The following is a 25,378-nucleotide window of genomic DNA, read 5'->3' on the forward strand; positions in this document are numbered from 1 at the left end:
GATTTTAGGGAGAGGAGTATGATGAGGACATGTATTTTTGAAATCTCACTTAACATCTGGATTAATTTTTAATCTAATGATTAAGTAAATGATGCATATGTGAGGTGTAACTGGGGTTAAAGTAAATTTACGAGTACGGGATTTGAAGAAATCACAGGATGTCAAAGGCAAAAGTTGTTATAAGTTATGCTGCACGGGTACTTGGTGGTATCTGGTGCGAGTTGTTGGCCTAGATCATTCATTTGGCCATTAGTGTCAGTTGGTGGTACTAGAGAAGTGGCATTTAATGGTACCTAATATCCATTTGATGGTCAAAGATGGTACAGAGACACTCAAGAATGGAAGTTGCCTAGTCAATTTAATTATCGGCAAGTCATATTATTTTTCAAGGCATCAAAAAAAATTATTAGATTAATTTTCGGTATATAAAGTTGAAAGGTAATATTTAACTATAGAAAATGTTGGAAAAACCATTTGGGAAGGCTGCCTCTTGTGAAAAATGCCCATGCAAGACTGAAAAACGTCTTTAGAGGTTGGAGAGAGGCATTTCTATAAATTCAGCTTGCAAGAGAGAGAGGGGAGGTTGTTGGTTTGATTTGCCTCCATTGGAGGAGCTTTTGAGGCAGCCAGGGACAAAAGAAGACCAATCAACAGTAGGAGACAACATCTACAAGCTGTTGAGGCAGGGCAGCAGTAGTAAATGACTGATTTTCTTTAGTTCTTTGCGTCTATATCCTGTTGTGGTAGGGCAGTAGCTGTACTTGACTGATTTTCAGTCATTCTTCGTGACAAAACTCTGAATTTTCTCTCTCTACAGCTTTTCCTCTCATCTCCCAATAATTTCACAGTCTTGCTCCGAAGATCTCAGCATTTGGACCCTTGGAGGTTGATAAATTGCAAATTTCTCTGTTGTAAATCCTAATTTATAGTAGAAATTAGGGTTTAGCAGCAGCCTTGGAAAGCGTGTCATAAATTTAACAAGACTGAAGGTGAATTTCAGCTAAATTCATGTGGAGGACTAACCATTGAATTTGGGGCATTTCTATCGTCTATGAAGAGGGTGAAGGCCAATTGAGTGCTCGAATCATGGGGCAAAATAGATTGAAGACTTGTTGGTCACTTTGGATAGCAAGGGGAGTTGAAATACCGAAAGGGATTGGGAGAATCCCATTGTAAGTCAAGTTTTTTTTCAATAAGGCTAAATAAATACCGAAAGGGGCACCGATTTCGGGGCCAATGGGGTGTGCATTGTCCAAGATCAGTAGGTAAATTTGTATTTTCAGATTTATATTTATTGTTTGCAGTTGTAATTAAGTTGTAATCGGGGAACCCTATCCGAGGAGGAAGGCTGGTTTCAGCAAGCATCAAAGATGATGAAGGAATTTCAGTAAGGCAAAGGAGAAGAGTATCCCAATTTCAAATGGCACAACGGTTTTTTATGGCATTATGGTAGAGTCTTCTTGACACCACAATCTTCTTTCAAAGACCGTATCTTGCATGAGATGCACTCTTCACCTTTAGTGGGCCACCATGGATTGTTCAAAACATTTGACAATATCCATAAGAGTTTCTATTGGAAGGGCATTTGGAGGAATGTCAAGAATTATGTTATGCATTGTCTTAAGTGTCAACAGAATAAAGATTCCTCTCTCTTATCAGGGAGTTTACTTCAGCCACTCTTTATTCCTCAAGGCAAGTGGGTTGATATTACGATGGATTTTATTGTGAAATTACCTACAACAAAGCATGGGTGGAATAGCATTTATGTGGTGGTAGACCGGTTGACTAATTCAGCTCATTTCATTCTTACCAAGGCTCAATTTACAGCAAAGCAAGTGGCTGAACAATTTGTGGAATGTATTTTTAAGTTTCATGGTATGACATTAAAAATAGTATATGATCATGATACTAAGTTTATGGAAAGTTTTTGGAGGAGTTTATTTACCTCTATGGAAACAATTTTGACTCCTAGCACGGCATATCATCCTCAAACTGATAGCCAAACGGAGCATGTCAATAAATGGTTAGAAGTCTATCTTCGACATTTTTGCCATGACACTCAAGCTTCGTGGGATCATTGGTTACATCTTGCTGAATTTTGTTACAATAACACTCATCATATGAGCATTGGCATGTCACCATTTGAAGCACTTTATAGATACAAAGTACAAATACCTTTAGCTCTCTTTCATGAAGACGTGAATCCATAAGCCAAGGTTGAAGTTGAGAAAATGGAAGCTCTTTTACATCAATGCAAAGAAAACATTAGAAAGGCACAATATGTTATGAAGGCTTATGCTGATGAAAAGAGGAGGCCTTTGGAGTTTGAAGAAAGAGATTGGGTATTTCTCAGTGCCTAAATTTAGGTATGCTTCTCTCAAAGGTGGTCACAATAAGTTGGCTCATCGTTACTATGGGCCTTATCAAATCCTCAAGCGAGTTGGTGAGCTTGTATACAAGCTTGATTTGCCTTCTTCAACAAGGATTCATTCTACCTTCCATGTTTCCCAACTTAAGAAATATGTGGGTCCACCCATAAAGGTTTTAGAGGAGTTATCTCCCATGGATAAAGATGGTCTCATCATATATGACCCTGAAAAGATTATTGGTAAAAGAGAAAATGTTTTAAGGAACTGTTCACTGCTGGAATACCTTATTAAATGGCGAGGTTTGTCTATAGAGGAGTCTACTTGGAAACCATCTTTATACTTTGATTCTTTTCCATGGCTTTTGCATGAAACAAAGTAATATCCGAACAGGACAGCTTGTTGTATTAAATTTCTGTCATAAAAATAATTGCTCTGCGGTTATCAAAATTGGGTTTTTATGGCATGTTGGATACTAGGGATTATCCTCTACATTTCTATAGCTCACATATGGTGATTGGACATTTCTTCTTCAAGTTATGGTCATTCTTGTGCAGCAGCCTGTTTTGAATAGTTTCCAGTAGTATACTAAGATTTCATACTTGTACTTCATCGACATGTGAGATATTCTTTAACTTGGAGTTTCATTTCAGCATGGACTTTTTACTTTCAAAGCTATCCTTGTAACCTTCCTTGTAAATTGTCCCAATTCCAGCTTTGAGAATAAAGGTCTTTTAGGCCAGGATAGCTTGTAATAAAGCATAAATGCCTTAGTCTAGGGTAAGTATAAAAGGTAGAGATGTAACTTGTGAAGTATCTTTTTTACCATTTTACAACATTACATGTTTGAGGTCTCAACCTCCCACCATCTAAGAGGGTGAATACTCTTGGCCACCATAGCTTGGGGTATATACCATGTTGCAGCCACTCATCATTTGATTCTCAGCTAACATTGGTAATATCATTTCATGCCTAGTCACCTTGGTTACGGTTTCTTGGTATTTTATTTCTATTTCTTGTATTTTCAGTTTAATGGCTTCCTGTGGAAATTAGCTTCTTTACAAAGTGAACAATTTGTGTAGCACTAGATGCGTAGAATGTTAAATAGGGTTGTCTTATATAGTTTGCAAGCGGGACAAGATTGTGAGAGTGCACAATAGAAGAGAAACTCGACTACGAAGAAAGAAGAGAAGAGAGAGACTACAATGAAAGAAGAGAATGTAAGGAGAAATTATACATTGAATTGATTGAAAGCTGAATGCAAAAGAGAATTGATCAGTCCAGGCCAATGCATCAGTGAGGGCATCGTTCATGAGACAGAAAGCAAAATTGAAAGATGGAGAAGAGTTCTTGTACGTGGAGTATGTTGATACTTGCAAAGGATAATTTTGTGAATGATTTGCCAAGTATGGAGGTTGGCTATAAATAGTCAAAATCAACTAAATTTGTCGATTTGTTGTTTTGTGGTATCATGTTCAATGGATGAAATAGTGAAAGAGTCTACTTGTACGAGAAGTTTACTTATGCGTCCACTATGTGTTGGAATGGATGGCGTCGTTGGCTGATACCAATTTCCTTGCGCTAAATGTTGTGGATGATGAACAAGCTACATTCGATGGCCCTATCTTGTTTGATGCGTTAGCCCTCTTGTGCGGGGGGTATGATGGATGGAGAGAAAAGATGTAGGTAATATAGAATAAAGAAGATAGTAGGACAAGAAAGAGAAAGGTGAATAGTGTGTAATAAAGATATGGCTAAAAAAGACATGTAGAATGACGTTAGAAAATTTTGGCTTCGCCTTGTTGCTCTTTCTCACAAGCGCTTTGTCTTTTTATCACATCTCTCTTTTTAGTATCGCTTAACTCTCCATTGTTTCTTGCTTCCATTACTCTCAAATAGTCACTCTTTTATAGGTGGGAGGGGAGAGAAGTTGATGCAAAACTAATCATAAACTATTGAAATGTGACCCGAAACCGATCACAAACTCATTGCAAAAACTGACCAACAATCAATGCAAAAACTGATTCCAAAAGTGACCATGAACGGTTCTCAAGGTGATAAAAAATTAAGTTGAAACTGATCATAAATTTTGTCTCAAAATTGAGGCAAAATTCAGGTCAAATTGATCATAAGTTCATGCAAAAGTATAGTTCTAGTCCTCGGGTGAAACTCATACTCATCTGCATACATCTCATAGTGACGAGTACACTAAGTAGTGACCTCATGGCAAACATACTGTTAGCACAGTACCTTGGATACATGCTGAATACATTCGAGATACATTATATATGATAGCTGTCCATAATTAAGGGAGTGGAAGTGCTAACTTTTCCTTGAGCATCATTCAATACTGCGGACCCTTGTTGTGTTGAACTTGACGGAGCTTAAACTAAAGTCCGTTCCAAGTGAAAGGCATCTAGGTAAAGTTGCAACAACTGAGGATGATATGCCAAGTCATCCTCTTCCATCTATTTGGCTGGTGAATAATTTTGAAATTTCACCAAGTATCTCTTGGAAACTTTACCTTCGACCTTTCTTTCCTTATGTGCCAAAATCTGGTTAGGTACCAAAATCTCATCAAGCTTCTCAACCGCAGGTTGAATTTCAGCATACATATCCTTTGGCACATCACCATGAAAAGGCCTCAGTAAACTAACATGAAAGGCATTGTATATCTGCCAATGTGAAGGTAATTTAAGCCGATATGCCACATCGTTGATCTTCTCCAACACCTGGAAGGGCCCATAGTATCTCATACTCAACTTCAGATATAATCTTTTTTTTTCTTTAATCTTTTTCAGCCTTGCCTTTTCAAAACACAGCAATACATAATCACTCTCTGCAAAGTGCAAAGCATGTCTGTGGCGATTAGTTGCTCTTCTTTTGCTTTTCTTGCGATCTTTGAAGTATATATTTTATCTGTGTATAGGCTACATTCTAGTTTTTCACATAATGATCAACCTCAAAGATCTTGTCCTTAGTTTGCAGAATAGGTGGTATCTTCTTGCTTCTCAACCATCTCAAATGGAGCTTTGTCCGTAGAACTATGCACTGTGTTGTTGTAAGCAAACTCAACCAAGGGCAAATACTGCTCCTACTATGTCTTGTGGTCTGAAACAAAGCATCTTAAAAGATCGAACACTATGGAATTTGCTTTCTCAGGTTGACCATCTGTTTGTGGATGGAAGGATGACGAGAATTTCAGCGTGGTACCCATATTCTCAAACAATCCCTTCCAAAATAAACTGGTCATTCGAGGGTCTTGATCAGTAATGATCGACTCTGGCATATCATGATACTTAAAGATGTGTTGCAAAAACAATCGTATCATATGATCAGTCTTTATTTTCTTTCTTATCGGAATGAAATGGGCTTGTTTGCTAAACTTGCAAATGATAGTCCATATCTCATCATTCCTTGTAAGTGTCTTAGGAAGCTAAAAAATAAAGTCCATTGCAATGCTCTGCCAAGACCTATCTGGAATAGGCAAGGGTTGCAACAAACCCAACATCTTTTGCTTATCATGCTTTACCTTTTGATATACGATGCATGTCTTAACAAACTGTTCTACATTATGTCTCAAAGCTGGCTAATAAAAGAAATGCTCCATTGCCTTGATCGTGGTATCAATACCTCTGTGTCCTGTATACGGAGGAGCATGACTTTCAGTGATAACTCTACACCTTAACTGCTTTGTGACACATTGTCAACCATGCATCATCAGAAATCCATCTCTTAGCACAAAGTGTCTATGCCTTTGGCCATTGCAAAGCTGATCATAAATATTAACAAAGTCTAAATTAGCAACATATTGCTCTTTCATGGCATCAAACTCAATGTGATAAACCATGTTGATGATTGAAATTTGTGGCTTACGCGATAGTGCATTAGCCATAACATTTTTTTTATCATCAGGTATACAATCTGAAAATGAAACAGAGAGAATTTTTAGCCATCTCATATGCTTTTGCGACAACTTTCTCTGCGTCAGAAAGTACCTCAAAGTTTAATGGTCTGTCTGCATTGTAAAATCAGCCTTCAACACACAGCTGTTGATTGGTCTTCTCCTACTCGTGGCTATCTCAGAAAGTCCTTCAATGGTTGTAAATCAGACCAGTAGCATCTCCTCCCTCTCTTTTGCAGATTGAATATACTAAAAATGCCTCTCCAATCTCTAAAGACGTCTTTCAGTCTTGCATGGGTATTTTTGATAAGTGGTAGCCTTCCCAAATGGTTTTTCTAGCATTACTCATAATTAAATTTTAATTTCAGTCTTTAATTATTGAAAATTAATCTAATAATTATTTTGATATCTTCAAAAATAATCTGATTGGTCAATAATTAAATTGGCTAAGCAACTTCCATTCTCGAGTATCTTTGTGTCATCTTTGACTATTAGATTGATGTTAGGTACTATTAAACGCCACTTCTTTAGTGTCACCAATTGATACTTATGGCCAAATGAATGACCTAGGCTAACAATTGATACCAGATATCACTAAGTACCTGTGCATCATAACTTATAGCAACTTTTGCCTTTGACATCTCGTGGTTTTCTTGGGTCTCGAGCTTGTAAATTTACTCTAATCCCAGTTACATCTCACATGTGCATTATTTACTTAACCATGTAATTAAAAATTAATTCACATGCTAAGTGAGATTTGAAAAATACATGTTCTCATGACATGTGAAGTGGCGGATGAGGCTGTGAAAGGGAGGGGTGAGAAAGGGAGGGGTGATGTACCATGGGTTAGGAATCAAAATTAGATCGCTTTGCTATTTCTTTATTTAAAAAAGAATCGATTAAGATTTAAAAAATCTTATGATTTAATGCTTGTTTTTATGTGCTTTTGTGTTGTTCGCTCTTACTCTTATCCGCATGTTTTACATGTAGCTTATCATTTTCTCTTTATCTTTTATAGATATTTTTATTCTTGAAAGTGATTTTCGTTAGTTTGTTTTTATTAGTCATGTCAGTCTGTCATTTCTCGGTTGTGAGTTCCTATTAGAGTCTGGAGCATTGGAACATGTAATAAAGGATCCACTTGAAGTAGATGAACATGAGATGATATTTCAATCAGAGCATATAGTCTTTTATATGATCATGAAATGAGAAAGAAACATCTTTAGAAAATTCATTTTAAAATTTAAAAATTACTCTAATTTAAATTTTAAATGGATGTTAGAAGAGTAGTTTAAAGGCTATCTAAGAATACTTGTAGCTTATGAAAAAGTTGTAGGATCAAAATACTTCAAGCAATGTCTTGAGAATAAGACAGATTTCAAGAGAGAGGGAGATAAGAAACCTTTTATATATCAATTGTTACCAAGACATTGACTCTATGATTCCAAATTAATTTGATGCTTATGTACTTTAAAAGGTGATTTGTATTATTAAGTGTTTCAAAATATGATTAAATGTTCATGTTTCTATTTCAAGGTGACTAATGATCAGAACGCCCTATAATTATTATACTTAGGTTGTCATTGACAAGATGTCCAAGAGATATTAAAAGTTTAATCGAGTTGTCAGATTGACTAAAAAGCTCAGATGACTAAGACTTTACACTTAGATAGTCATATTGACTAGAAGCAAGATTGATGTGTACGTATTGTACGGCACGTATTTGTACGTTATTCCGTATAGATAAATTTTTTTGTGTACGTAAAAATATATACCATTATAAAAAATATCAATCTATATGGCATTTCATATCAAAATAAATATAAAAAGATCCAAATACATTTTAATAAAATTTCCACGAGGGATATTGTCTAAGTGGCACATTATTATACGTGGATTCTCATAATGTTGCATTATTCTTTGTATCTCATTGTGCAGAGCACCCTTGAGTGGATCTTCAGCTATTTCCATCGATGACTCTCTTACTATCGCATCTCCATATTTCTTGACTCTTTTTCTTCGTTATCTATATCCACAAGTAGTCAAGATAGAGAGTTTGTGTGTTTTTGGATGTGTTGGATCTAACAATCTCTTTTTATTCTTTCCTTGAGCCACAATTACTTGATAGAACGAAAATCTTTACCTAAAAGTCGCATTCATAAGAATAATAAAAAAAAGGAGAAAAATTTCAATGTTGTTCCATTTGTCTTTGTAGATCTTAGTATGCCACTGGACAGTTGATGAGTACCCTTTGTTCGATACCTTGGTCTCTCTAGGGTGATTACCATCGCCTTGTGGTCTTGGTAGACCATTGGGCAATTGACATGTACCCTTTGTTCAGTGCCTTTGTTGCTTGTGAGATGCCTTGTTCAATATTCCCAAGACCTACAAATCACCCAAAGTTTCATTAAACGATGTACGGTCCTCAAGAGTATCTATGTTTCATAAGCCAAAACCCTAATTTGCAAGGATCTAGTTATCTTTAAATAGATAGGTTGCCCACCACTCAACCTAATCTCTTATCTCGTAGGTCTTAGCCATGAGCTTCCCTCAGTGGCTGTCTAGCCTATTGTGATTGTTGCCATGTCATCATTAGCTTGTGGCCATGTACCCATTGTTGTTGCCTTTTCGTCCAACCTCTTCTTGAGCATCATATAACTTATGTTTACTACAATGCAAGCCCAATCTGCGTTATATTTTCCTTCTATAGCTTATTGCCCAGCCTTGCCCAGCATCCCATTGTCGTTAGTGATTGGGCCATCATCTTTAGGTGGTTATATTTCTGTGTCTAGTAGTCTGATTCCCTAGAGACTATTGCGTTTTGGTTTCCAGCCTATTGCCCTTCCACTTTCTTTATAATCTTAGCTTCAACTAGTTCTTACAACACTCCAGTTTGATTGTGTTGTTTTGGAACAGGTTTGAGCACTTGTGCATTATTTTGTTGGATCTATGTTCTCTATGTTGTGTTTTGTGGACTTTGGGAAATATGTGTTGTAATAGATCTTGTCATAGGTGTTCTTTTGTACTAATTGTGAAGGATTTGGACAAGATTGTGATTTCATATTTGGACTTGAGTGTTGGGCGTGTGCTAGTGAAGCTCTTCTCTAGTTCAGGCTGTCCTAGCATTGCAAGAGGAGAACCTAACAAGATCTAGCTTTTAGGCAAACTGTTCTTTTTTTGCTTTGTAGATTCATTAGTGGGTATGGGAAATATGTTCAAAACTAGTATTGTATGTCTTGCTTGGCGATAGTAGTTGGAGATAAGTTCTAGAGTACTATAGATTTGTTGAGTAATATTAGTCAATTGGCTTTTTGAAGACTTAGATTGAAGATCCAAATAGCAAGGCTTTCAAAATGGTTGTATTAGAAAATCAATATTGATAAAGAAATATAGTAACAGGTACCGGGCTTTTAGGCCAATCTTTTTGTGCCATGGTGTAGAAACATTCTAGCTTAATTGCTTTATTTGTTGTTTTCTAGTTGAATTTTAATTTATAGCGAGATGGTCTTCTTGGAAGGCCTTGATGCTAAATATGGGTGGATTGGTGGATTGTGCCCATATATGGGTATCTTGGTACTTTGGATATAGGTCCCGGTGTGTAAGGGGCAGAATGTTGGCATGGCATTGTACCTCGGAGGTGGAGATAAATATGTTGGTTGTAATTGTTTTCAAAAGATTGTTTGAAATTGTGTTTGTTTCGTGCTTAATTTACATGAATAAACATTGTTTTAAAGGGCTAATTATTGAAGTTGATTTCTACATGTCTAATTAAAATGTGCTAGATTAATTAGAGAATGAAAGAAAAACCCTTGAGAGAAGTGGGTGGTTAGATTCTTTATGGGTCTTTCCAATGACAAAGTGGTCTTGGTTAGTCAAGAGGCTTTCATCGAAACTCAAATCTTAGATTAGGCAAAGCCAAGGAGGGTTGAACGTCGACTATCCTAGCATGTTGTCATTAGAATCCAATCAGTACCGTTTTAGGGGGGGTAGAGTTGAGACTTTACTCTATGGGTAGAGGGATTGACATGCATTGCTCCTTGTTTCTTACTCTCTTTGAACCAAGTGTGGCAATGATTCACTTCGGCTTGAGGGATGATAGCAATGCAGTCACTTCAGTAGCTAACACTAGATGGTTGATAGGAGACTATAATATTTAAACCAGGTTCGTTTTTTCAGGTCAAACCTTGTGGGGTTGAGGTGGAGCTTCCCCTACAAGGTAGACTCAAGTTGTTCAAGATTATGAATGTTTAGTTATTCTAATGAGCATTAGAGGTGATAGTATTCTTGATAGGCTACTAAAATACACGCTATCGATGTTTGTTTAGGTAGGCACATTTCATCCACCAAGGTCTGTAACACACACAACCATGATTTTTGTTTTCTTGATTATCATTTGCTCAAATATCTAACGTTGTCATGGCAATAGAAGTCCAAGCAATGTTGTCATATCAATGTGCATGACACGTTGCAATTGAGAATTTTCCCATTGCCTCTAAGGATGTGGATCCCATATACCATCATATGGAAATGCCATAATCCATTGCAATGGGAATTTATATATGCATGTACATGCGTGTGTGTCTTTGTCCTTACAGTTTGCTTCAGCCAGATCAGTCTACAAGCATGTTCTTCCCTTCTCTTTGGGTAAAGGATCATGCAAATCATTTTTCATATTTGACATTTAAGGCTTTGAAATTATGGATAAAAATTGTGTGGCATATGGAAAAATAAGTTACCTTTAAACTCAAGATTGTTCTTTGGAGAGGTTTAGTGGGTGTTTTGCCTTTTGGCATGTTTCTGGCAAAGAGAGGGGCATTGCTAGTTTTGCTTGCAACTGTTTCAATGCACCTCTGGATGGGTTATCTACAGATTTGAGAACTTGTTTCCCTTTGTATGCATTTGACAATCTTTTCTGGATGTTTGAGATTCTACCTATGTCTCTTAATTGATTTTAATTTTAATTTTTTCATTTGGGTCAGATATTGGGTACCTTGGACTATCTGGAAGAATGTTAGTAACTGTGGATCTTTTTACTTTCTTTAGGAGATCTCTGCAGCAATATTTGTATGGTTGCTTAAAGCTCCATGAGATTGATCAAGATCAGTTTTCTCTATTTGGACAGTGTTTTTGGAGTCTTATCTTCTTACTTCTTATAAACCCCCTTGTATATTGTGTACTTTTGCAATGTTCCTGATATATTGTTTGTGGTGTTTACCACACCACCTGTATTTTACTTAATCAGAAAATTGGATTCACCAAAAATATATGCATGTTTGTGTATCTTTTTGTAGTCCATGAACCCAAATGAGACAACTCAAGATACAAGTCTTCTGAATCCAATGAAACTATTAGGGTTTTTGTTTGTGAACCTAAAGAAAGCAGTTGAAGCTTTCTCAACTCAACAGTTCCATCTCTTCAAAATTTGTGAATCTAAATGAGAGTCGAGACATTCTGGTTTGTTCTTCTACATATTAAAACATGTATGAACGAATTTGAAAATGATTCTTGATTCATAAATTAAGATCAATCAATCACATTCCATGTTTTGAAAATGGAATGTATTGGCTGGGTAATATGCAAAGTGTTGTAGTAGAGTTCAGAATGCTGAATGAAAACCTTTAGTTTTGGGGGAAATTTCTGGAGAATGGAGCACATATATTTCTTGAGATTTTTTCTTCTTTGTTTTTTATTGTGCGCTTTTGATTTAACATATTCTATGGAAGTGACTTGTGATTAATGTGCGTGGATCACAACATTCCATTGCTTTTCTACGTTTTTACAAAGCAGGCACAAGCATGCAAAAATGAAGGTTGCAGAGTGCGCATACATGATTATTGTTTGGAGTTCAAATTTCGGAATCCCCAGGTACTACAAGGTAGTATACAGGAATTCCTTATCATGTAAATGCCAGATCTAGTTTGAGTCATAAGTTTAATGTATTGTGATATTCTTGCTGAAGGTCCCTAGAGTTTGCCCGAAGTGTGGAACTCGTTGGGAATGTCAGCCTGGTTCTGCTTCACAACGAGAGAGAGGCTCACACACAAACTCCACATCATCTCAAAACCCTAGTCCTCCTATCCTCTCCTCAGGGCTCAAGAGGCCTCGCAGCACCGGTTCACGGAGAAGTGCTTTTAGTGGTCAAATTGGAGACTAAGCTTTGGTATATATTACTGTCTTTTTTTTTTTGGGCTTTGGAGAAAATCATGTTAAACTTGCTATTTTCTTACTAAACAATTTAGAATCTACCTTTAGGATTTGTTTCAGTCTGCTGCTCAAACGTGAACAAGTTTGATTCTTCTAAGACAAGTTGGGACTCCAACAGATGGATGCAGCATGAGCTGGTTTCACAATGTCTATGACCTGAAGCGAAAGCTCTTAAGGAGACAGATGATGAAGTTGTGAAGAGGAAAAAGTCCCCTTATTCGTTAAGTGTAAAGAGGCTAGCAGAGCATGTAAGGGACTATGCTAGCTTTAAAGAGCAGTACAGTCTCATGTTTTTGTTTATGGGTGATGATGCGGTAACTTTTGAGTATTTATTACTTAATTGATCTCAGCCATCTAGTATGCAGAAAAAAATGTCTTAGTATTTCAGTCCTGGAATATATATTGAATATAGTAATTGTTGTGATGAATCTTGCAACATTCCTGTAAGGAGTTAAAAATTGAACTTTGGGCATATGCCTAGAAACTAAGATTCTGGTCTGCAGGAAACATCGTTCTATTGTAAAGAGTCTCTGAACCACTAGAAGTCACCCGTATCTTAGCACATTCAATAGGAGAAACCTTAGATTCTTCTCTCCAGGAAAAGTCATTCTATTGTAAATTTCAGAGTCTTTTAGCGACTAGAAGGTAACTCCTTTTTGTCTTAAGTGGTGTCGGTGCAACTGGAAATTATGATATTGGTAATCCTATGATGCAGTAACCCAGCTACCCTTCTACGCTTCCAAATTTCTTTCTAACACCTGGGCGAATGTCGGTTTATAGAGTTCTAATGCTGTCTGGCAGCCCTGATATTTGGTTTTTTGCTTTATACCTAGTTCCACAATCGTTTCATTGGACCACAATTCAGAGTGCGTTGGTGGCTTAGTTAGCCAGATCAATGGTGGTTAGTCCTAGTGGCAATACCAAGGGGGTGTATGCGGACAGCTTATATGTTCTTTGACCAAGTAAATTGAGGCAAAAGTCAGAGTGAGATGCCAGAGATCATCATGGAAGAGCATGTTCAAACACCGCTATGGAGTTCTAATGAAAGCACAAGTTAGATTCATACTACATTGAAAGACTTAATATACATCCAAAGAGTTCTAAAGTGCCTGTACTTCAAGAACATCAATACATTTTAGCTCATTAATCCAGCTACATAAGTACACGATTGCAATACATATCCGGTCAATACACTCAATAGTAACACCTACCTTGTTTATTGTATATGATTTGTACCTTGGGATTTTGCATAAACTGTGCATGTGTCGATTCATTCCTTTTTTATCAAATGGTATGCAAGAAGATTTACAAATCTCGCGTATTTTTTGAAGTGGGAAAGATTGCTCATGGCATGAGATGGAAACTTACACGGGCCTGCTTTAAAGGAGGGGTTGCCTCCCTTGTGGGTCTGCGGTTGGCTGCGTTTGATCTCCCTGAATATAGAATCTCCCCCTATAAACTTCTCTACGGTTGTTTTTGAGACATCCTATTTTGGTTGATGGAGGATCTTGTTGCAAGCTTATGTCTTGGCTTGGTCAGATTCCACATTAGAAATCCGTAGGAGCTGATTTGAAGGCAAGGAGTTGATTTGCAAGCAAGAAGTATGTGTCGTGTGCGATTAGATATTATTACCTTTTAGGCCTCCCTCAAGGCTAGTTGTTGATCCCTTCCCCAAGGGGCATTTTTTTAAAACCACCTTGGAGGGTTCAAATCAACCCTAATGTTAGGTCACTTTGTTCTGGATCCTTGGGTAGGAGTTGAGGGTGCTAGGGGGGCTTTGGCTAGTAAACACTTAGGTTCTTAAGAACCACCCTAGTTATGTCACCATGAAAGATATCATGATGGTGTAGCCTATACTCCAGTAAAATGAGTAAAGCATAAAGGTATGGTGGATATGAATATACATGAAATAACTTATGAAGCAAATTAATTAAGTGTCTTTGTATAGCCTTGTTTGTAGGTCTCAAAAATCTCATTATTATATAGTTTATGAACTCCCCATTGCCAAAACTTGTTGCCTCTTTAAACATCACATACATTTGCCCCAAGATTGTCGTAAGCTCTCTCTCTTGTTATCTTTGTGATCTCTTGGAGCTTTTGAGAGAATGAATGACACAATAAAGCAACTCTTGTTGGTCTTGCTTGTAAAGAGCAAGGCTTTAGTATTTGGGTCATTATAGTCTTGTTTGTAAAGAGTAGGACTATAGTATTTGGGTCGATCGTTTAAGAAATTAGTTCCAAAGTCTTTGTTGGAAATTTGGAAGCTAGAGAGAACGTGGATGGATAAGCATGCTATATATGGATTAGAATGAGTATAAAAAGTTTGATTTTCTTTTGTTATGTGGAAAGGTACATGGAGGAGAGATGCACAGAGAGATAGAGATAGAGAGAGAGAGAGAGAGAGAGAGAGAGAGAGAGAGAGAGAGAGAGAGAGAGAGAGGGAGATAGGTTTAGAATACCAGTAGCTCTTGAATGATTAGAGGAAGATATAGGGAGATACATTTGGAATAAGCTGCTTGTTCCACCTCCCCTCTTGATTGGTGGCTTGTGGTTTGAGAATGAGAGATTTATAGAATTCTTTTTATTTTGAAAATAATATATTTATTCTAAATTGTTGAAATAATTTATTGATCGTCTTTTTTTTTAGTAGTGCATTGATATCGCATTGAATTAAAGGTAGGTTTCTTAATTATATTTTTTAAAATTTGAATTTTTTAATTTTAAGTGTGTTTTTTGCTAATTTAATTAAATTATATATTATGTTATTACTTTGTACTTTTAAAATAAAGTGAGATTTATTTCTTAGACTTCTTTATGATAAAATACATTTTAATAAAAAGAAATGGTTTAATATTTGATGGTTAATAATACACGTTTTTATATATTTGCATGTGTTTGGATAAATATGTGTGTTTTTTAAGAATGTGTGTATATATACATTTATTTTAGTGATTTTAAGAGAAATTTTTTGTTATGAATTTAATTCTTAAAACGATATGTAAGATAGTGATATAGTAGTGGAAGTGTGTGTGTGTGTGTGTGTGTAAAGTTTATGTTAAGTGAGAAAAAAAAAGAGATAATAAAGAGACTTTAAATTACTAGGTTTATTTTGTAGATTGTTATTTAAATGTAAAACTTAAGATAATAAATAGGTTAGTTTTTAAATACTTTTAATGCTCTTATTTATTTTTTAATTGTGTTATAGTTCATGTGATTTATCATTTACAAATAGATTTTCTAATATAAAAAACATTTACCATATTTGTTATGTATGCTTTCTTTGAGATGAATGATGAAAAAGTAGATTAGTTTTTAAAATAATAAATCTTTTATAATTAATTGTTAGTTTTCAAAAATTATCATTGTAGTTGTGAATATGTTTATGCAAATACATTCTATAAAAACAAATTTTAATGAAGTCATATTTTTGAATATAGAAATCACATTTTGACATTGAATCATTGGAAAAATGATGGCTCATTTTTCTCTTGGTGTTATGTGTCGTCATGTAATTTTGATACATACTTTTGGTATTTAGAGTGATAATTGTTTAAGCAACTTTTCAAGTTAAGTATTGCTTTTATGTATCAGCTTTATATTGATAATTAAATAATAAGAATACAAGAAAATAAATAAATAAAGTACAATAATATAAGTATGTAAAATTTCTATGTTTGGTTCAAAAAAGTTATGTATTGAGTGTTTGTAAATATTACTAAGATTCTTATGTAAATTGGTTATTGATTTGTGTGTTTTATTAAATTATAATTATGATAGAGATTGATAAATCTTAATAAGATTTTTACATAAGTTGATTATTGCTTTATATGTTGTCACAATGAACTATTTTTAATAATACTAAAGATATTAATAGCTTGTAATATGATTTTTACTTAAAAGGGTTATTGATCTATATAATTTATTAACGTAAAATCATAGATATGTATATATATTATAATATAATTGATATAGAGGTTGAGAAAGTGATGATAATTATTAATATTTTTTAAAAATCATATGAATATATTTAAATTACAATAGTAATTATCAATATTTAAAGATAACTAAATTCTAACTCTTTAGATGTATAAAATATTATCTTGTTACATATATACATATGTTGTATAATGTTATTGATATATTGACTTAATATGATTATAATTTGACTAATAACTTATATGCATGTGATTATGAAATTTCATTGATAATTTAGGTAGCAGTTGAATTATATGGTTATTAAATTATATTCATTTCTTATGACTCGATTTGCTAAATCTAATAATTCAAAATGATTTCCAAGATTAGTCCATAATAAAGAATGATAACTTTTCTCCTATTAATAAATTTTTGAAATTGTAGCATTGAGTTGTAGATTTTCAATTTTAGTTGATACAAATAAAAAATTATATGAGTTGATAATTGATAAATTTAGCTGAAGTCCATAATTTTGCTCAGTGTTGTGATTTAGTGAGATTTAGGAATAGATTTAATATACAATATATTAGTTTGCTGAAATCTTATGATAAAAATATTATTAATATCGATGGTTTCTTTTGTAGATTTACATTTAAATATTTTTCAAATTTAGTGGACTATGTAATAATCCCAAAATTTTCAATGTGACTTTCTTTTTGTGTCCATACATGTGTAATCAATATATATATTATTTATATATTGTGACTATCATTATGCTAGAATTTTAGGCAATAGCTCATATATATAGTTATTATATTGTTTTTTGATTGTGTATTTATGCTTTGATTTACTACATTCAATTATTTGAATATTTAAGTAGAATAAAGTTTGAAATTAAAGAAAATCAAATTTAAAGTAAGGTTTTGGAAAGTGTTGAAAATATACACAAAATTATAAAACTACTTGCTTTACATAAACATGTATTTGTAATCCCAACCAAAAAATGATTTTTAAATGTTTACAATAATGTTTAAGTTTTGTGTACAGTTGGTCCCTTGTGAGAAAAAATATTTTAGTCAACTGGGGCTTGTCGATATCTCGTACAAGTAAAAATTCACACAACGATGGAACAAGTGATATGATAATTATATAAATATTTTAAAAATGTGTTTGTTATCCATATGTTAAAAACAATGTGTGTAACACATTATTCTTAGGTGATGATCTCATTACTTGAAAGATAACACATATATAGATGACACATGAGTGGGAAGAGGTTGGAAAATTATTCTTTAGGTTTAAAAGATGCTAATACTTATTGAAAAAAATATTAATTTAGTACATACATAATTAGAACGTGAATGAGGTAGTAGTAGAATTTAATCTTGAGTGCAAAGATTATGAAGGTAGTACAATATAAGTTACTAGATTAGCTTGAAATATGCTCATTAGTCTTAACAATCTTCGTTGACATATGACATAAGAGAGAGATCCTTTAAATAGTGGGATTAAGAACTAAGAGTAATGCATATATATATATATATATATATATATATATAAGCAATTTCATTAACAGTGGGTGATTCTTCAAATATTGGGATGAACAATTAAGAGGAGCGATGTATAGATTTGTAAGCAATCGAGTTGAAGATAGTAATAGATATATTGCATCTTTATTAGGTTGTGTCTAGTGTTAGTATGATTGGTTAAATATCCTCTCTTTAGCAACTCTATTCATTTTAAAAGACTAGCTTGATGAGCCACCTAGTAACTTTATTGTAGACGACGCTTTTAAACAAATTGAGCTTTTTTGAAAAATTCATTATGCTTATGAGCAATTTAAATTTATTGATTCCATTTCATTTGTTTAGTCGTATTTCTTCCTAAAGACCAACTTTATAAGCTATCTAATAACTTTATTACAAATCATGATTTCAAACTACCTAAACACAATCTTACATTTAAAAAAATAATTCCATTAGGCCTATAAGGAATGTGCAAAAATAGTAACATGTTATCTTTGCTAAAATATAATTTTAGAATTGTATGAAATCTATTTTGACTTTTAGAAGATCTTATAGTTATACATAAGCAACTTAAAGTCACACAACGTTGTTTACCCAAAAAAGAAGAAGGTATATTAGTGAATAGATTTGTAAATAATCTCATTGAAGATAGTGAGAGATTATTTAAATAGTTGGATCAATAACTAAGAGTAATGTATAGAGTAATATAATAAACATTTTAAGGGTGTGTTTGTTATAATACACATGTTGAAGACAACTTGTGTAAAAGTAATAAACTATATAAAAGTAATAACTTATAAAAAGACAATAACCATTTTGTAAGATGACATGAGTGGTAAGAAGTTGTCAAATTGAATTTTGGGTTTCAAAGATTCTAAAGTTCAGAGAAAAATATATTCAATAATTGGATATGTAATTAGGATGTGAATAAGATGGTAATGAAATTTAATATTGAATGCAATGATCATGAAGGCGATATGATATAAGTTATTAGATTGCCTCGAAACAGATACATGAGTCTTCATAATATTAATGAATATATACTATAAGGGAGAAAATCTTTAAGTAGTGAGATCAACAACTTAGTGATGTGTACATACATAGATAACATATGAGTGAGAAAAGGTTGTGAAATTGGTTTTTAGGTTTGGAAGATGCTAATACTATTGAAAAGAATATTAATTTAGTGTATAAATAAGTAGGTGTGAATGAGGAAATATTAGAATTTAATACTAAGTGGTAGATTTATGAAAGTAGTACAATATATGTTATTAAATTGGTTCAAAACACGTGCATTACTCTTGATAATCTTCAATAATGCATGATATAAGAGAGAGATTCTTAAGGTAGTAAGATCAAACTAAGAGTAATGTATAGATTTGTAAGGAATATCATTGAAGACAATAATATCTATATTACATATTCATTAGGTTGTGACTTGTGTCAATATGATTGATTAAATCTCCTTTCTTTAGTATCTCTATTCCTTTTTAAAGATGAGCTTGATGGGCTACCTAGCAACTTCATTGTAGATGATGCTTTTAAACTAGCCAAATATAACTTACATGTGTTTTTTAAATATATTAGATTTGTAAGTGACATATTGATTAAATTTCTTTTGTTAAGCACCTATGCTTCTTTGAAAGACCAAATTTATGAGCTACCTAATAGCTTCACTGTGAATCATAAATGCAAAGTATCCAAATATAATCTCACCTTTCTTTCATTAAATCCATTGGGCCTATAAGGGATGTACACAAATAGCAGTCTTTTCTCTTTACTAAGATATAATTTTGTAGTTGTGTAGATGCTATTTTAACTCCTAAAAATCTTGTAGTTATACTTAAGTAGCTTAAAGTCATATAATGTTGTTTATTAAAAAATATTGAAAATGTATGTTAATATAGAGATTTATAAGCAATCTCACTGAAGATAGTCGGAAATTCTTTAGTTACTGGGGTGAATAACTAAGAGTAATGTATAGATTTGTAAGTAATCTAATTGAAGATAATAATAAACTAAGATAATCAATAGCCATATTTTCTGCTATCTAATATAGTTGAAAGATTCATACATTGATAAAATAAAGGATATGACAATTATGTGTGTCATTTTATATAATGATTATTGTTTTTTAAATAAGTCAATGTTAATACGCATGTTACTTTTTTTAAATATATGAGCAATAAATACATTTCATTTTATGTAATGATTATCATTTTTTAAATAAGTTATTGTTAATACATAGCATAGGTTACTTTTTTTAATAAAATATGTGAGTAATAAATACACCTTTTGAATAAATGCATAATGATCATATCCTTTATTTTACCAATGTATAAATCTTTCACATGTATTAGATAGCAAAAAAGCTTGGCTATTGATTATCTTAGTTTATTACTATCTTTAATGAGATTGCTTATAAATCTATACATCACTCTTAGTTATTCACCTTGCTAATTAAATAAAATTTGACTATCTTAAATGAGATATTTTTTAAATAAATAACGTTGTGTGACTTTAATCTGCCTAAGTATAACTACAAGATTTTTACGAATTAAAATAGTAACTTCACAACTACAAAACTGTATCTTAGCAAAGAGAAGTGGTGGGTACCATTTGTGCATATCACTTATAGGCCCAATAGTATAAAAAAGAAAGGTGGGATCATATTTGGATACTTTGGAAGTATGATTCAGAGTGAAGCTATCAGATAGCTCATAAAGCTAGTCTTTTTGAAGAAACATAGGTGTTGAACAAAAGAAATTTAATCAATATGTTGCATACATGATATTTGGGTGGTTTGGAATCATCGTTTGTAACAAAATTATTAAATAGTTTATTAAGTTCTTTTTTATAAGGAGGACAATTGTTGAATAAGTTTCTTATAAACAACATTATGTGACTTCAAGCTACTTAAATTTAAATATGAAATCTTTAAGAGTTGAGATAACATTCACATAATTACAAAAATATATTTTAGTAAACATAAGAGGCTACTATTTGTGTATATCCCTCATAAGTGCAATAGATTTAAAAAACAAATGTGAATTCTTGCTTAATTTAAAAGCATAATCTACAATGTGGATATGCAATTAAGATGTGGATAAGGCAATAATGGAATATAATCTTGAGTGCAAGGATTATGAAGGTAGTACAATATAAGTTATTAGATTGCCTTGACACATGTGCATTACTTTTGATGATATTTGTCAATATAATATATAAGAGAGATTGTTTAAATAGTGTAAGTCTTCTTCCTTTAGCACCTCTACTTTTCTAAAACAGTAGCTTGACGAGCTACCTAATAACTTCATTGTAGATGATGCTTTTAATTTACTTAAATAAAAATTCACATTTGTTTTTTGAATCTATTGTACTTATGAGGGGTACAAAAATAGTAACCTCTTATGTTCAGTAAAACATATTTTTGTAATTCTATGAATTCTATTTCAACTCTTAAAGATCTTGTAGCTATATTTAAGTAGCTTGAAGTCGCATAACTTTGTTTATAAAAAATGTATTTAGCAACTGTACTCCTCGTAAAATAGAGCTTAATAAGCAAGTTAATAATTTTATTGCAAATGATGATTCTAAACTACCCAAATATAAACTCAGATTCCTTTTCTTATATCCATTGGGCCTATAAGGGATGCGTAGAGATAGGAGCCTCTTATCTTGATTAAAACATGCTTTTACAATTGTATGAATGTTATTTTAGCTCCTAAAGAACTTGTAGTTACACTTAAGTGGCCTAAAGTTATACAATGTTGTTTAATTTTTTTTAATTCAAATCATATGTTAATACTACATGTGTTTATATTTTATAAGTACGTAGTTATTGTATATGAATTTGATTACTTCGCTAAATGACATATGCTTACAATTGACAAGGATGTAATTACTATACATCAATATGATCACCCCATTATGTCATAAGAATTTATTTGTACGAATAATTGTCAGTATTTTTTACAAAAAAACTTTACCTATTTGGATGTGTAAAATATTATCTAATTGTATACATACATAAGTTATTTATATATTGTGACTATTATTACATATGTAATTTGAGTAATAGCTTATATACATATGGTTATGAAATTACATTCATAATTTTGCTAGTACCCATCATACATGATTATTAAATTATATTCATATGTTACTAAATCTAATCATTCAAAACAATTTCTAAGATGAGCATGGAATATTTCAAAAAATAAGAATGGTAACTTTTGTACCGTTAATAAAGTCTTTAAATTGTAGCATTGAGTTATAGTATTTCAATTTTAATTTGTACAAATAAAAGATTTATACAAGTTGATAGTCGATAAATTTTTGAATGTTATGTTAAAAATATTTTTGATATATGGTGATCACTTAATCAAATATATATTTAAAACTTTCTACACTTCTTTGAATTATGTGATAACTTCAACTTTCTAAATCTATAATATATTATTTTCTTAGACATAAACATATCTTTTATTGATATACATGTTATTTATATGTTGTGATTATCATTACATTGGTATTTTACATAATAGCTCATGTATTTAATCATACAATTGTATTTTTAAAAATATTATTTTTGATATTAAAAAGGTTACTTATTCATAAAAATAAATAAATTTTCAAATTCACAAATTGTTAAAAAAACTTTGTAAAAAAATGCGATTTTTGTATTCAGAAAATGTACAATCTTTGGGAATCAAAACCAACCACAAAGATTAGTGATGGAAGATCTAGCATTTATTGAAGAAGTACCAAATGACATCAAATGGGATATAGTAAACAAACTTCAAGAATTTTGGGCAATAAAACTTCAAACAAACAATAAAAGTTGGGATCTCTACGTGGATGCTCTATAATAAAATACATGGATGCTTGGTGTACCAATAATGTACTATTCATCTAGTTAGCCTCATTGGAAGCTCATAGATGGTATCGTATATACAACTTTACCACTGAAACTTTCAAAAGTTTAAACTATGATCAAAATAGTGCAACATTAAATTTGAAAAGAATGGATTTTGAAGAGTTCAAAATCAGATTTCTTCCTCTATTTAGTAATATAAAACCTAGATTTAGTGACTTGGATATGCATATTCTAAATAAAAACATGTTATTGGCAAATAAATAATGATATTGATTAGATATGCATTTCTATTTCATATGTTAGAGTAGTTCGAAATTACTATTAATATTATTCTTATAAAAAATTTAAAGAAATCACATAAAGCAAGGCCATATTCATTACATGATGAACTTGCTACCTTTTTTCTCTCCTGGAGAATAGTGAGCCAATAGAGCGAAATAAATTGGAGTCTTTGTTCTTCTCCATTTTAACTCTCATTTGGAGGCAAATAGTTGGAAGTTTGGAGTGTCTCTTGTCCTTTCTTTCAATACACCCTTGGGAGGCAAATACTAGGAAGAGGATTTGCAAGGGAACATCATTGTTGGTAGCAAAGGAGTCTAGTAGCAAAAGGAGTCCAAAAGTGAGGTGACTTACCAAAGGAGTATAGTAGCAAAAGATTAGTTGGTAGCTGGAGGCGAGATATCAAACATTTTTCCATTCCCCATCATAGTGAGGTCCAATCATATGGATTGGCAATGGCTCAAAGTTCTCCATGCTATCACATCAACCTTGAATGCTCAATGTCTTAAAATCTTTCAAGCCAACAAATCATGCTAGAATGCTCACCCTCCAAACAATTAGATCAACCTAAAATGCTCACGAGTGCATAAGAAATCATAGAACAGGTCTTACTAAGCTATCAAATCAAGCTAGAATGCTCATCCTCCAAACAATTAGTTCAACGTAAAATGCTCATGGGTACACAAGAAGTTTTATAGTAGGAGGCAAGCAAGACCACTTACACCATTTTGGTTTTATTTTTAGGACCATACATGGCTCAGAGAGAATCGTCAAAAGGCATAGTTTGAGCTAGATTAGGAGAGTGAGATAGGTGACATTGAGACTTAGGTGAGCTAGGCTTATAATTAAAGTGTCAACCTAATCTAGAGTAAGAAAAATCAATATGTGATAAGTGCTATGTAGTTTTGAAAATTTTTGAAATGACCTTAATAAGACAAAGCTTTTCAAAGTGATGGAATGAATAGATTTGCAAAAATGAAGGAAAGATACCTCTTTCATAACAAAGGATTAAGTAAGGATGATGCCTCTTAATCTGAAACAAAGTGTTGGGGAAAATGCAATGCCTGATCTTGGACAAGAAGGCACACAGCATGGACAACAAGTTGATATTGTTGATTTAGACCAAAATGTGGGTCCTTCTAGGCCTTTAGAAGCTGATGATCAACAAGAGAAAGAGGAACTTGGTGACTAGTTTAAAGATCAAATGAGGACAACAGTTGAAATGTTTATGTAATTGAAAAATGATCCTCAATTCATGTGCTTTTTGAACCCTTTAAAGGAGAGCATCAAAGGCAAGAGAAAATTGTCTTCAAGAGCTTTGAAACAACGAGATGAGTGAAAGGAAGAGCCAATACAACAGCATGATGTTCCAAAACATGGGTAGTGAGCATAAGCAAATGATGTTGGTGGGGAAATTAATACATATAAAATGCCAACCTGGAAGTGGCAATCCAATGCTTTTTGGATAGCAAGGCATGGATGCAATGATAGGGCAGTCAAGGTACTTTCATGGTGGCACTAGTTTCCATGCTATATGTTGAGATATCGAGCTCTACATGACATGGCATCCATTACATGCCTCGGTGATGTGGTAGGATATTATTCACTAGCAATTTAGGTGACCGACATGAGGATATGCCAGTGATTCTACAACAACTGGCATGCACCCATGTAGAGTATCCTTGGCTATGGCACATTCATTGTGCCACCTCTTCTTTCCTAGTAGCAAGTTCACACTTAGTGACCATGTGTACATTTGTTGTGGTACTTTTATATTAATATTTTATCATGTTGTAGACTTACTTCCTTTGTGTGGAAAAAGAAGAAAGAGGAAGAAGAAGATTTCAGCTCTATCTCTCTGTGTTCTCAAGTCTCCATTGCTTTTGTGTGTGTGTGTTCCTGGGTGCTTCACCTCTTTCCCCCCTTGTCTATTTTCTATGGTGGGTCAAGGACCACATATGGAGACGTATGGCACAACTCCTTATGGCATGTAGCAACCAATGCGTGGTGTGTAAGGCCCTATGTATCCAAATATGGTTGGTACCCCATGTAGATCAATGTTGGCATGATGTTGGGGCACAAAATGGAAAGTTTGGCAACACATTTATGCAATCCACTGTGTTTGGGACTCACAATATCAATGTTGGTCATGCAAATGCTCCATATAGTATTGGTCAGGAGAAAAAATGCAACTAGTAATGCATGAAATGCATGGAAATTTTTATCTTGATATGATTGGTAGTATGCAAATTCCTATCCATAGTCGCATTGAAATAATCCAAAGTATGCAAACAAGAATGTTTCC

General features: G+C 33.1%; 1 protein-coding gene across 3 annotated transcripts in view; it reads left to right on the top strand.

The window, feature by feature from the left end:
• The window catches only part of EMB1379 (embryo defective 1379), a 34,259-nt gene extending 21,239 nt beyond the window's left edge, over positions 1-13,020 (top strand). Inside the window, exons 5-7 of one of the 3 annotated variants that reach the window (XM_087666782.1) lie at positions 12,058-12,135; positions 12,230-12,430; positions 12,593-12,998. In XM_087666782.1, the coding sequence (XP_087522908.1) occupies positions 12,058-12,135; positions 12,230-12,424 (273 nt within the window). In that variant the 3' untranslated portion in view covers positions 12,425-12,430; positions 12,593-12,998. Of the gene's footprint in view, positions 1-12,057; positions 12,146-12,229; positions 12,431-12,522 lie in introns of those variants that run through there. The other 2 variants (XM_087666784.1, XM_087666783.1) reach the window with 2 other exon arrangements.
• Positions 13,021-25,378: the final 12,358 nt, after the last annotated feature.

This window comes from Lygodium microphyllum, chromosome 25 (assembly GCF_053477565.2).
Source record: "Lygodium microphyllum isolate KBCC chromosome 25, Lygodium_microphyllum_v1.1.10, whole genome shotgun sequence".
NCBI classification, from domain to species: domain Eukaryota; kingdom Viridiplantae; phylum Streptophyta; class Polypodiopsida; order Schizaeales; family Lygodiaceae; genus Lygodium; species Lygodium microphyllum.